Below are 14473 nucleotides of genomic sequence, written 5' to 3' on the forward strand. Positions count from 1 at the left end.
GGTTTTGCCGCAAATCTCTGGCACGCGTCACAAGTACGAACTATTTCTTTCGCATCTTCGATAGCTGTTAGCCAATAAAACCATGCTCTGAAAACCTTGGTTGCTATAGCTCGACTGCTTGCATGGTGACCACAGATTCCTTCGTGTACATCCTTCAAGATCATCCTTCCTTCTTCGGGTGTGACGCACCTTTGTAGCACTCCCGAAATACTTCTTTTGTATAACTCCCCTTTGACCACAGTAAAGGCTTTAGATCGTCTAATAACTCGCCTCGGTTCAACTGAATCGTCGGGTATCTCTTGCCTTAGAATGTATGATATGTATACCTGCATCCAAGGAATTTGCACCATCATAACCAAGTCCTGTTCCTCTTCTTCTTCTGATATTTCTTTTGTTGCCCCTGAGGGTTTCTTTTCTTTCTCCTTCTTCTTTGGTTTTTTCGACTTTGTAGATCTCTCAGCTATCTCCTCCCAAAATACTCCTGGTGGAATTGCGAGACATTGCGACCCAATGTTTGCGAGAATATCGGCTTCATCATTGCTCAGCCTGCTTATGTGATTTACTTCGCATCCATCAAACAGCTTCTCTAGCTCGTTGTATACTTCCCTGTATGCTATCATGCTATCGTTGACCGCATCACATTGATTCATGACTTGCTGAGCTACCAATTGCGAGTCACCGAAGATTTTTAGTCCAGTTGCGCCACAAGCCTTCGCCATCTTCATCCCGTGTATGAGAGCTTCATATTCTGCTTCATTGTTAGATGCGTTTGGGAACGTCATCCTCAAGACATACTTTAGCTTGTCGCCTTCAGGTGATATTAGTATCACGCCTGCTCCAGCTCCTTCCAATCTTTTGGACCCGTCGAAGTTCATAGTCCAAGTTCTCGATAAATCCGGTGGTCCTGTATTTTGTAACTCCATCCACTCTGCGATGAAGTCTGGTAGAATCTGCGACTTTATTGCTTTTCTTTTTTCATACGTGATGTCCCGAGGGGAGAGCTCTATTCCCCAAAGGGAGACACGACCCGTAGCTTCTGGGTTGTTTAGTATATTGGACAAGGGTGCCTCGTTGACCACTACTATCGGGTGTGCCGAAAAATAGTGCCGCAATTTTCTTCCGGTTATAAACACTCCATATGCTAGCTTTTGGTACTGAGGATACCGCTGTTTTGAAGGTGATAAAACTTCGCTGATGAAGTATACTGGCCTCTGTACTCCATGGAGTTTTCCTTCTTCCTCTCTTTCGACAACAAGTGCTGTGCTTACCACCTGAGGTGTGGCCGCAATGTATAACAACAGAGGTTCCTTCTCCTTCGGCTCCACCAAGATTGGTGGTGTCGAGATTGTGCGCTTGAGATCCTCGAAAGCTCTGTCTGCCTCTTCGTTCCACTGGAACTTCTCTCCCTGTTTGATCAAGGCGTAGAACGACAACGCCTTTTCCCCTAACCTGGCGACGAATCTGCTCAAAGCTGCGACTCGCCCAGTTAGTTGCTGTATTTCTTTTAACTTTGTTGGCTTCCCCATTGTAACGATAGCTTGTATTTTTTCTGGATTGGCTTCAATCCCTCTTGCTGAAACTAGGAACCCGAGAAGTTCTCCCGCAGGGACGCCGAAAGAGCACTTTGTTGGATTCAGTTTGAGGCAGAACTTGTCTAGGTTGTCGAAAGTTTCCCTTAGGTCTTCGATCAATGTTGCCACTTTCTTTGTTGTTATGACGACATCATCGATGTATACTTGCACGTTTTTCCCAATCTGTGATGCCAGGCACTTCTGCATCATCCGCTGATATGTTGCTCCCGCGTTTTTTAAACCGAAAGGCATTGTTTTGTAGCAAAACACGCCATAAGGTGTTATGAACGCTGTCTTGACTTCGTCTTCTTCTTTTAATCTGATCTGGTTATAACCAGAATATGCGTCCAGGAAGGAAAGACGTTCGCAGCCTGCCGTGGAGTCGATAATTTGATCGATCCTTGGGAGGGGGAAGTGATCCTTTGGACAATGTTTATTTAGACACGTGAAGTCGACGCACATGCGAAGGACTTTCGTGTTTTTCTTCGGCACCAGCACTGGGTTAGCTACCCACGTGGCCTCTGTATGTAACTCCTTTATGAAACTAGCTTCTCTCAGTCTATCAATTTCCGACAGCATAGCTTTGCGGTTTGGTTCCGAGAAACGCCGCAAAGGTTGTTTGATTGGTCTCGCTATTGGATCCAAGTTTAGGTGGTGCTCGGCAAGTTCCCTGGGTACTCCTGGCATGTCAGCTGGACACCATGCGAAGATTTTCCAGTGCTCACGGAGGAACTCGACGAGCACGCTTTCCTATGCGAGGTCCTTGTCTGTTGCGATGGACGTCGTCTTCTTTGGATCCGTCGGGTGAATCTGTACTTCCTTGGAATCTTTCGTAGTATTGAAGGTTGGCTCCCTGAGAGGCCTTCCTACATCTGGTAACACATCGTAGTCAGTTGTGAGCCTTGACGCCATGTATTCTGCCTGCATCCCGAAAGTTTCTGACAGCCTATGGAAATCCTTGTCGCACTTATCAGCTAACGCAAAACTGCCTTTGACTGTAATTGGTCCCTTAGGCCCAGGTAGCCTCCATAGTAGGTACGTGTAATGTGGTACCGCCATAAACCTGGCGTATGCTGGTCGTCCCAACAAGGCGTGGTATTGTGACGGGAAATCAACGACTTCGAACTCCAGCCTCTCTATTCTGTAGTTTTCTCGAGTACCAAACTAAACATCGAGATTGATCTTCCCCAATGGATAGCTTGGCATAGATCTGATGATATTTTAGATTTTGAATCTTGCTGGGTTTGGTGACACCATCACAGAGATTGGTGAAGACCTTTCCAACAGTAGTGGATCTGTCGATGAAGTTGAAACTGTCGATGTTGCTCTAGTCATCGCTTATATTAGAGTCCGCGGATGACTCGAAGGACATGTTGCTGAAGATCTTGGCGAGTTTTTCACTTGCCCTGGTGCTGATGAAGCGTGGCGATGAAGTCTCCTCGTCGCCTGACTCGATTGATGATGTCGAGCTCAAAAAATCGGGATCGATCGCTGATAATCCCGACGAGATCGGAATTTCGAGACGATACGCTCCTTCTTTTTCGACACGAAAGTGGAACTTTCCGAACGTCATCTCCATGGGCTCCTCCAGATACGCATATGCATCCAAACGGGAGGGCGGGTGAGGAACAAAATCGACTAGACCAGTTTCGATCTGTTTACCTCTGTCCATCGCGTTGCTCGAAGTTGATGAAGTCGACGATCTTGAACGTGCCATCGAGATCAGCTCCTTGACACCTCTAATTCCCACAGACGGTGCCAATTGACAAGGGATTAACTTATCAATGCCTACAAGTTGTAGACTAGGGTTTTGCTGGAAGTAGAGGGCAAGTAGATCTCGAAGGTTTCAGCCGGAAAGTACTCGACGAATGTGAAAACTATGAGTTTGTGAGACAATGATTCGATGCTTTCTTTGTCCCTCGACTCCCCCTTATATAGGAGGCGGAGCCGAGGGATTCGTGATACACAGGTTTACAGAGTCCGGGAGGGTTTCTGACCCATGCCGCAAGATTACAAGTCTATGTTTCCTAATACAATTCTAGCTTTCCTTAATTCTATCTTGAACTTCCGAACTTCATATTCTTCGAGTCATGGGCCTTCAGTAAACCCCGGGTACCATCTTCGGCAGACCCATTGGGGATGCCTATGTCACCCAACTGTAATTTGTTCACCCAACATGCTATTTCTTATTGGAGAGACACCACTAGTGAACTGTGGACCCTGGTTCAATTCTTTTACATCTGAATACAATCTACTGCAAACATTGTTCTTTACTGTTCTTCGCATACAAACATCATTTTCCACACCATACGATTAATCCTTTGTTTACAGCAAGCCGGTGAGATTGGCAACCTCACTGTTAAGTTGGGGCAAAGTATTTTGATTGTGTTGTGCAGGTTCCACGTTGGCACTGGAATCCCTGGTGTTACGCCACACTACACTCCGCCACCAACAACCTTCACGTGTTCCTTGACTCCTACTGGTTCGATAAACCTTGGCTTCTTACTGAGGGAAACTTGCTGCTGTACGCATCACACCTTCCACTTGGGGTTCCCAACGGGCGTGTGCTTTACGCGTTAACAAGCTAATTTCTGGCGCCGTTGCCGGGGAGATCAAGACACGCTGCAAGGGGAGTCTCCCACTTCCAATATCTTTACTTTGTTTTTGTCTTGCTTTACTTCATTTCATTTACTGCTTTGTTTGCTTTCTTATATCAAAATACAAAAAAATTAGTTACTTGCTTTTACTTTATTTACTATCTTGTTTGCGTTCTCTATATTAAAAAACACAAAAAAATTAGTTACTTGCATTACTTTATTTACCTTTTGTTTATTTCATCATGCTTTCCTCTAAGTTCACTCTGAAAGATATACCGGTAGGGCAAGGGTCTATCATTGGAAGAGATAATATAGAATAATTTTTCACTCACGTTAGTATGGTTGAAGATTTTGAAGATAGACACTTGGTAGAACTTGCTCCTACTTATGAAATTGATACTGCCTCTTTGGTACACATGTTGGAAGCTAGATTTGTTAATCTCAATCCTATAATGCAACATATGTTTCTTACACTCTCTGATATGGAAATAGGAGAAAAGAGAGATTTTGTTTTAGAAGTCCTTCTTAAAGAATTTGGTGATATAGCTAAAGAAGCTAGAAAAATTTTTATTAAGCATAAGAGGCTTGGCTTTTATACCGATTTTGCAAAAACACTTGAAAAGATGAACATGGATAGATTAAAGTACACTAATAACGTCAATGGTGAGGGGGAGATTAAAGCACCGATACCTTGCAAGCTCTTAGGAATGTGCGAGGCACTAGAAAAGAATTTTGATTGGATTGTTCCTGAAAATTTGTTTGATGAGAATAGCAAGCCTAAAAGTAATGAAAAAGGAGCCTCTGAAACTTACATAGATAAGATACAATGCATAGTTGAGAAAACTCCAAACCCCGTTATTGATGCTTCATCTCTTGATAATACTTGATTCACACTTTCTGCGCCTAGCTGAAAGGCGTTAAAGAAAAGCGCTTATGGGAGACAACCCATTATTTTACTACTGCATTTTTGTTTTATATTTGAGTCTTGGAAGTTGTTACTACTGTAGCAACCTCTCCTTATATTTATTTTATTGCATTGTTGTACCAAGTAAAGTCTTTGATAGTAAAGATGATACTAGATTTGAATTACTGCGCAGAAACAGATTTCTTACTGTCACGAAATTGAGCAGCCCCGTCTGTAGGTAACTCAGAAAAATCTGCCAATTTACGTGCGTGATCCTCAGATATGTACGCAACTTTCATTCAATTTGAGCATTTTCATCTGAGCAAGTTAAGTGCCCCAGAAAAATTCGTCTTTACGTACTATTCTGTTTTGACAGATTCTGCCTTTTATTTCGCATTGCCTGTTTTGCTATGTTTGATGGATTTCTTTGTTCCATTAACTTTCAGTAGCTTTGTGCAATGTCCAGAAGTGTTAAGAATGATTATGTCACCTCTGAATATGTGAATTTTTGATTATGCACTAACCCTCTAATGAGTTTGTTTTGAGTTTGGTGTGGAGGAAGTTTTCAAAAATCAATAGAGGAGGATGATACAATAGGATCAAGAAGAGTGAAAACTCTAAGCTTGGGGATGTCCCCGTGGTTCATCCCTGCATATTTCAAGAAGACTCAAGCAGCTAAGCTTGGGGATGCCCAAGGCATCCCCTTCTTCATCGACAACTTATCAGGTCACCTCTAGTGAAACTATATTTTTATTCCGTCACATCTTATGTGCTTTACTTGGAGCGTCTGTATGTTTTTATTTTTGTTTTTGTTTGAATAAAATCGGATCCTAGCATTCCTTGTGTGGGAGAGAGACACGCTCCACTGTTGCATATGAACACATGTGTTCTTAGCTTTACTCTTAATGTTCACAGCAAAGGTTGAAACTGCTTCGTTCATTGTTATATGGTTGGAAACAGAAAATGCTTCATGTGGTAATTGGTATAATGTCTTGAATAATTTGATACGTGGCAATTGGTGTGCTCAAATAGATCATGTTTAAGCTCTTGCATCATGTACTTTGCACCTATTAATGAAGAACTACCATAGAGCTTGTTGAAATTTGGTTTGCATGATTGGTCTCTCTAGGGACAGGAACCGAGGATAGTCAGATGGTGCCGAAAGCGCCTCTCGTTAGTGGGGAGGCGGTGACGCTGAGCCAACCAGTAGAATATCTTGCACTTCAGGGGAGTTGTGCTTCTCCACACCCTTCCTGTCTAGATATCAACCTATAGATACCTCAAAGAATCGGGATGGAAACACTTGTTCGAGAGCACGTTGTTTGTGAGGCGGCTCACACGGTGATCAGATCCATCATGCTGCAAGACCACATAGCTAGTTTTGAGGTTAATGTAAGGAAATCATCCATAGAAGCATTGGACATGCATGGCCCAAAGTTACCCTAGATACCTGAGCTGAGGAGGAAGGAAACATAAACATTAGGTTTGACAGAGCCCAAGAGAAGGGCAGGAAAGCGCTCATAGAGGGGCGCATAAACAGTCCAATGATCAAACTAAAAGTACGTGCAGGAGCCATCATCGATGATGACTTTGGATATGCAGTGGAAATGACCGAGGCCGGCAACAATGTCTTTCCGTTCGGGGTGTCAAGGCAGTGATGGTCCCCAAGATTGCGCGAAGCGGACCATCTGTATCTACGGCGGAACCAGCAGGCCCATGGAGCCAAGGAGTCTGATTGGAGCTTGGAGACAAACTTGGAGAGGAGGGCAGAGTATTGGGCACGAATAGAGAGCACCCCAAGCCCCCCAAACTTTTTTGGGGTGCAGACCTCAGACTAAGCCACTTGGCATTGGGCCCCGTGGCAAGAATATTCGCCAGTCCAAAGGAAAGCACCATTGTCTCCGGAGTATTCAAGAAGGAACAATGGAGCAGTATGCTCATATCATAGAGGAGATAGAAGTAAGGAGATCGAAGTTCCGAAAATTAATTTCTGCTTCAAGCCAAGGGCGTCGAACCAGGAGCCTCATATCCTGGCTATTATGCGCTAGTATATAGCAATTTGGGGTGTTTTATTTGGCGTCTCTTGAAAAATTGGACCCCAAATTAAAGTGCTCACTTTGTACAATAGTTTACACACTAGTTGTGGCCAATGTGGAACACTGGAATCATGCATCTGACACATTTGGCAGGTTGCACCGGCACATATGAGTAATAGACGAGTTGAGATTATGTTTGGTAGCTTATAATTTTTGAATATGGTTACCTCCTTTTAGCAGATGGTGAGCACCATCTATTCAGCATGTGAGAGGCAATAGGAAATACTTCCTACACCCATGCATTTACGTACAAAATTCACTCTCAAAAGCAGTATATATGTATTATTTGTAACACAGTTACAGATCTAGTAAAACTATAGTGTTTCCAAACATTACAAATGCAGTGTACAAACATTCGGCCACCCTAGAACACACTCTTACACATTTCCTCCTGACCAAACAAGGCCTCTACTGCCATTATTTTATCAAATTTTGTGAAAATAATTAATTGAGAAATATCTTACACCTTACGAGATCGACTCAGTATGAGTAGCCTCTCAGCTATCTCCATCATCGTTGGTCGCTGGTCTACATCAAGGTTAAGGCATTCCATGGCCATAACTACTAGAATATCAAGATGCTCCAAATCTTCAGCCATTGCAATTTCCTTGTCGAAAAGCTCGGTTGTTTTTTTCTGTTTCTTATGGGCTTCAAGAAAGCTCTTTACCAAGTTATTATTCTCAGAATGTATGGCCCTCCTGGTGCTAATAAGTTCCAGGATAACAATTCCAAAACTGTAAACATCACTTTTTTCGGTGAGTATGCCTTCTTGTAGATATACCGGATCCATATAATTCATGTCACCGATGATTGATCCAGTGTGTTCCTTTTCTCTAGCAATCAACCTAGATATGCCGAAGTCTGAAATCTTGGCTACAAAGTTGTCATCTAAGAGTATATTTGCTGGTTTGACATCACCATGCAGAATTCTAATATTTGCTTTTGAATGCATATAAGCTAGACCATCCGCAGACTGTGCAGCGATACTTACACGTGCATCCAAGTTGAGGAACACCTTGTTATTGCTGTTGTTGTGAAGAATGTCATGTACGCTACCTTGGGAGATGAACTCGTAGACCAGCATAGGCGCGTCAACTTCAAGGCAGCAACCAATAAGCCTAACAATGTTTTTGTGGATGACTTGAGATTGGATGATGACTTCATTGGCAAACTGATCACTCTCTAGCACACTACCATTAATTGGCTTCTTTATTGCAACTAGTTTATTGTCAAGAAGGCCCTTGTAAACTTCACCAAAGCAACCTTTTCCAATCAAGTTGCTGTTCTTTAGAATAGGCTTGAGGTCCCCCTTTTTGAACAGCTTAATGACGTTTGCCTTCTCTAATGTAGGGCCGCCGTTCTTTTTGTACAATTCCTTCATCTTCCTTTTTTGTTTGTGAAGGATAATAATAAACGATAGAATCACCAGGAGAAGAACACCACCTATTGCACCTATATGAATAAGAATCAAGTTAATTTGGTTTTTTAGATCACTAAACTGGCAATTACAAATGTTGCAGGAATATTTAGTACTATAAGTAGTGGAAATAGTTTCTTTAGTTATATACTCGAAACCTCAAACAGAATATGAGTAGAACTATATCAGAGGAAACATATATGTAATGAAGCCTGCAAAGGGGGTCGGAAATTGAGCACAAGCAGTTGCTATGAAACACATGTGTTTATATCTAAGTGGATGATTTAGATCGGCAACAGAAGGCTTTGCTCCCAAAGGGTGCTGATTGATTCTACCGGCCGGTGGACAAGGTGGCTAGCTAACAGCGGAAATATGATCCCCCACCCCTATAACAAAGAACGGATATATAGCTTACCTACGGCCCCCTTTGCAGCTAGAGGGAATGACTCTGTGCAGGGCCCTCCTTTGCCGTCGTCTTTCATTCCGGATTTGCATGGACAGTCAAAGCCTCCCAGCCTGTTTTTGCAGATCCCGCCATTTGAGCAGGGATTCCCTTGGCATTCGTCAATGTCTGAAGAATCAACACAATATATTTAACAATTTGTGCAGGGAATCAACACAATTGTTGGTACGTAGTTAAGCGGAAACTAATTACTGTATGCATATGTAGGAGTACATATTTACCTTGGCATCCGTTGGGGATGTAAGGATTGCCAACGTAATAATCGAGGCACTTGCAGATGTAGCCAGGAGTACGGCGGGTTGAGTTGACACAAGAGCTGTTGCCATGGATGCAGGCGAAGCCCGGAGGCCGTGGCTGTCCTTCCACCGGACACCAAGTCTCCCCCGCGGCGAAATCGAGCACTGCGGGGACGCCCTGGGTGAACTTGTTGAGTAGCGTATTAATGCCGTCAAGGTCCGGCATAGTGTAGTTGTACCATGACTTCGCTACCAGCATGGCGTAGGTGCACGGGTGGGATGGCCACAAACCTGTAGGATCATTAAATTTGGTAGACCAGCCTATAATCGTGGCGAAGCTGAGAACGGGGGTCTCGCAGCAGTCCCTCGTGCACACCCCGTCGCTGGTGTTCAATTCGCGGACATCATATGTATGGCAACGGAACGAGCTCTCAGGAGTAGAAGTGAAAAACAGACTTTGTTCGGCGCTCAGGCCAAGGCCTATGAAAACATTCCCCGTGGACGACAAGACGAACGGAGATGTCTCCAAATACATATTCTGATCCGCGACGGAAGTGGCGGTGGCACTTGTGGCGCACATGTATGAGATCGGCGTGTACGCACGAACCCCGCCCGTGGCCACAGATATGCTCTCCAGCTCGAGCGGCAAATAAAGGCCTCTGCCAGTCTCCCATGTTGCTGTTCTTCCCGTGTCAGGAAGGAAGGTGCGAGAGTTGTTGCACAACACCTCGAAGCCGTCCCGGAAGCAGCCGTGGCCGATGCCGAACGGGAAGGGGATGTCCATGTTGCCGCACTTGTCGGGGCAATCCGGGCGTGGCATTGTCGGCTGCTGCTCTTGAGCCGTGGCGGCAAGGATGACTACTAGGGTTAGCACAAGTACCAGCAGCTTGTGGGAATGGAATCGCGTGCTGGGCGTGGTCATGGTGCTCTACCTAGCTCTGTCGGGTATGGTGGAACTAGCTACCTAGCGACAACTGCCTAGCGATGCAGGAGTGCCAAATAAATCACCGAGCTTACTTGGGAATCTGCACCAGCACACCCTCACTTTATATAGTACACGCCCGGCTAATGCTCTCCTCACAAAAAGAAAATTGACAAAAAAAAAGGGCGGTACAGATGTACAAGTAGTCATCCTTGCAGATTACTTGGGAATCTGCAAGGATGACTACTAGGGTTAGCACAAGTACCAGCAGCTTGTGGGAATGGAATCGCGTGCTGGGCGTGGTCATGGTGCTCTACCTAGCTCTGTCGGGTATGGTGGAACTAGCTACCTAGCGACAACTGCCTAGCGATGCAGGAGTGCCAAATAAATCACCGAGCTTACTTGGGAATCTGCACCAGCACACCCTCACTTTATATAGTACACGCCCGGCTAATGCTCTCCTCACAAAAAGAAAATTGACAAAAAAAAAGGGCGGTACAGATGTTCTTTTTAGATATGAGAGCTGCGCCCCAACCTATGCATAGCTATTTCATCTATATACCTAATAATAATAAAAAATAAGGTTTTTTATAAAATTTTCGTCTAATATTTTATTGGACCGTTTTACCCTCCCACTAAATTGCATAATACATAGAGATGCCACTTACCCGTTCCTTTCCTTTTCTTCTCCGCCAAATGAACGGCGACAAAAACCAACAGCCAGCCATCTCCTGCATCCGCCTCCTGCGATGACCCTGAGCTCCCGCTGACTCGGGATCCCGTCAGCATGTAAGTGGGCAGGCTAGCGACGGCCCACCACGTGCCCTTTTATGTCCATACAAGCTGAACGGGCTGTCGCTAGCGGCCCCTGAGGAAAAGCCAACGCGGCTAGCACCCCGTGAGGAAAAGCCAGCGCAGCCAGCGACCCATCTTGTTCCTTGATTCAGTTCATCGGGTGGAACTCACCGAGAATCAAGACGTAGAGGGAGAGGGGACAGATTATATACCTTCTGCGTACATGCTCCTCGTTGTGGCTACCGACCTGCTCCTCCCCTTGGACCACGCCGGACGCAAGCGGCTATCCATGAACCTCGCCGGACGGGGATGTATGCGGTTGGAGAAGGGGAGCGGAGGGGACGGGGTCACGGGGTGGGGGCGGACGGACGGATCTGCAATTGTGGCGAGTTCCGCCGGTGATGGCGCCGGCAGCCATCGCCATGGACGGAGGTCTCGATGCGGCGGCGCGGCGGCGGTATCGGGCGCGTCGTGAGAGTCCGTCAGTTTTTCTCGTGTGTCCCTGGGTATTCATTTGAGCGGATTCAGTGGGATGGGTTGGCGGCGCCGTGGACAACCCGTAACCACTTTTTTTTCGATAAAGGATGCTTTCATTACTTTTATAAGCAATTACATCCAGCCTCTGCATAACCAGGATGCACACAGCCGTTTATGTTGTCTCAGGTTCAAAAAAGATAAAAAACAAAAACTAGGCGAGATACATATCGGAACGATGAATCATATAACGCCTAAGAAGTGGGTGGGGCATCTATCCGTAGACTATGCTGCCACTCATGTTGGGAAAAAGTATCCCTCGCCGTAGCCTCCAACCGTGTACAGACCTCCGTAAACAGATCTCGGTTCTCCACTCGCTGAAGAGGTAACCACGAACGGAGAATACCTGTACATCTGTAGATGACCTGCAACAAAGAGCAATTTCTATCATTAAAAATCTTGTCATTTCTACATAGCCAAAGCGCCCAGATAACTGCTAGCGCCCCCACCCTAAGAAGCAACTTAAACCTTGAATCGACACCATGAAGCCAATTGCCAAAGACATTGGCAACACTAGTCGGAGGATACAGGGTAGACGCTACTTGGATGACTGACCATATAGATCTCGCGAACTGGCACTGGAAGAATAAGTGCTTGATTGTTTCGTCCTGATGACAGAAAACACATCGAGTACTCCCATGCCAATTACGCTTAACAAGATTGTCTTTGGTGAGGATTACCCCTCGACGAAGATACCATCCAAAAAATTTAATTTTTAATGGTATCTTCATCTTCCAAATCTTCTTATTATTATCAACTGGTAAATCAGAAAGAAGGATCGCGTTGTAGAAAGATTTCACAGAGAAAGCACCATTGGCATGAAGGTTCCATCTAATTTGGTTGCAAACGTTAAAATTACCAGGGAATTAACGCCCCATCTGAGATTTCCCTGGGCAGTTGGGACCCGCTCCCATCCCTTGGAGAATGCAACTTGCAATTTGGTAAGCGGGGGCAGAGGTAGGAGCGGAAATCACGGGACATAATCGTTCGGTCGCGAGGTGCACAACAAGCCGCTCGATCGCGAGCTAGACGCGGAACTCCTTTCCGATGTCAGTGTGGATTTCAAGCCCAGGGAATCGGTAGGAAAAGCCGGGTCAGAGTTTCCCGATGTGTCCACCAAATGGGTCGACGGAAAAACTGGGCCAGAGTTTCCTCGCGTATTTCCTGTCCAGGGAAAAGTCAGGGATCCCGGCGGATCAAGCGCAACCAAACGAGCCCTAACTGGAAGAAGATAGTATGGGGACGAAGGGAAGAGGAGAGATAGATCGTGCTAGCGTGGCCATGTCGTCCGAGGCGTCAGCCATCCCCCAGCTACATGAGAGCAAGAACTATAGTCTAGCCGAACAACCGGCTATAGTAGTTTGTCACGTCATCTATAGTTAACATATATTACCTCCGTTTCAAGGAATAAGGCGTCCTCGTTTTACGAGCTTTTTGTTTGATCAAGAATTACTTTAAATAGATAAAGATTATTTGTATGAAATTAGTATCATTGAAAAGTGTTTTTCAATACGAATCCAACGATACTATATACATATAATATAATCAAGATTTTGTTGCTCAATTTTTATGGTCAAAGTTCGTTTTGGAATACGCGCGCGCCTTATTCCTTGAAACGGAGGTAGTAACTAGCATGTACAATAGTGGGTTATAAAAATGTAGTACTTTGATAACATATGGCCCAAATTTTAGTCTCACAAAGTGCCCAAAATGCTAAGTTGCATGAGATCTCACTTCCATTCTCTCCTAATCTCTGTCTTCTAACTTAGCAAAAATATAATATTTTATTCTTTATAGCGAGACCTTATTGTACTGAGCGGACTAAACTGAAGCGAAAGAATAATTTGATTCGTACCACCCCGGGTACATGAGCGGACTAAACTGAAGCGAAGGAATAATTTGATTCGTACCAACACAGGGGACAAGGATATGAAACCTTATCCGGAAACCCCCGCTGAAGAGGAAAAGCCATGCCTCTCTCTTCCTTGGCCTGCCACCCCTCACGCCCTCATCCTCTCCTCCGGCGAGGCATGGACCCGCAGGCCTCTCCTCCTCTGTCCCCTCTCTCGAGGCTCTCTGCCATGGCGGGCGCTCGGGATCTGGGGAAAGAAAGCGAGGGAACAGTCTGGGCCGGAAGACGTCGTCACTACAGGTCCTGCTCAGCCGCTACACTTGCAGATGGCGAATAATTGCACGCAAACCGCGGGGAGGACCATCCGTTCGTCCAATGTGTAGGTGCCGCCGTCCAGGCACTGTCATCTCCATGGAATGGGTCTGCCTCCCCTGATGGCTCCTGCTACTACTCCGACCTGATTTATTGCTTAAATTCGTCGGAAATTTAATTCGGCTCCCGGGTGCGTATGCTCCCTCTACCAACAAAATATATTTCAAAGTGTGGAAATTTTTTGACAAAAAATTCTACATGTACATCTCCATAATATATGTGTGTCAAGTTTCACCAAAAAATAATATTTTTTGTGATCTATGTAAAAAAGAGAAAACTTATCCTGCGAAAAACATTGTTTTAAGCACTGAATTTTGTCTTTTTACACACGTCACATGATAAGTTCATTTTTTATGAAACGACTTTGTGAGCGCGTACACATGAACATGTACGTGCGTATTATTTGTTTTAATTTTTTTGAAATTTAAAATATGTGTAAAATGCATTTTTAAATATAGGGAGCATATGCTCCCATGTTCCAAAACACCACTCCCTAAATTCGTCCCTTTCACTCCTCAACGATGAGGTACTGCTGGTTCCAGATCCAAGAAAATAATACTGATGAGGAGATGCATGGATTTCTGGTAATGATGTTTTTTCAGAGTTGCTACACGATTCTTTTGGATGCACACTATGTGAACGTTTTGTACGGATTGTTCAGGTCGAATGGTTCTTGGAGTTTTCATGCAGTTACCCAAACAATATTTATGATGC

The 14473-nt window shown here is 44.9% G+C and overlaps 1 protein-coding gene across 1 annotated transcript; it reads right to left on the reverse strand.

Moving 5' to 3' along the window:
• Nucleotides 1-7435: 7435 nt before the first annotated feature.
• LOC127317471 (wall-associated receptor kinase 1-like) lies at nt 7436-10284 on the reverse strand. Its single transcript, XM_051348028.2, has 3 exons — nt 9270-10284; nt 9001-9156; nt 7436-8620 (listed from the first exon to the last, which is right to left on the reverse strand). Exons 1-3 carry the CDS (start codon nt 10204-10206, stop codon nt 7629-7631), a joined length of 2085 nt encoding a protein of 694 aa, XP_051203988.1. The 5' UTR covers nt 10207-10284; the 3' UTR covers nt 7436-7628.
• Between the last annotated feature and the right edge of the window lie 4189 nt (nt 10285-14473).

This window comes from Lolium perenne, chromosome 7 (assembly GCF_019359855.2).
Source record: "Lolium perenne isolate Kyuss_39 chromosome 7, Kyuss_2.0, whole genome shotgun sequence".
Classification (NCBI taxonomy): Eukaryota; Viridiplantae; Streptophyta; class Magnoliopsida; order Poales; family Poaceae; genus Lolium; species Lolium perenne.

Coding starts and splice junctions, on each gene's coding strand:
- LOC127317471 (XM_051348028.2), bottom strand. CDS start 10,206: ATGACCACGCCCAGCACGCGATTCCATTCCCACAAGCTGCTGGTACTT. Junction 9,157..9,269: donor CATCCCCAACGGATGCCAAG/GTAAATATGTAC, acceptor TTGATTCTTCAG/ACATTGACGAATGCCAAGGG. Junction 8,621..9,000: donor AGCTGCAAAGGGGGCCGTAG/GTAAGCTATATA, acceptor TTATTCATATAG/GTGCAATAGGTGGTGTTCTT.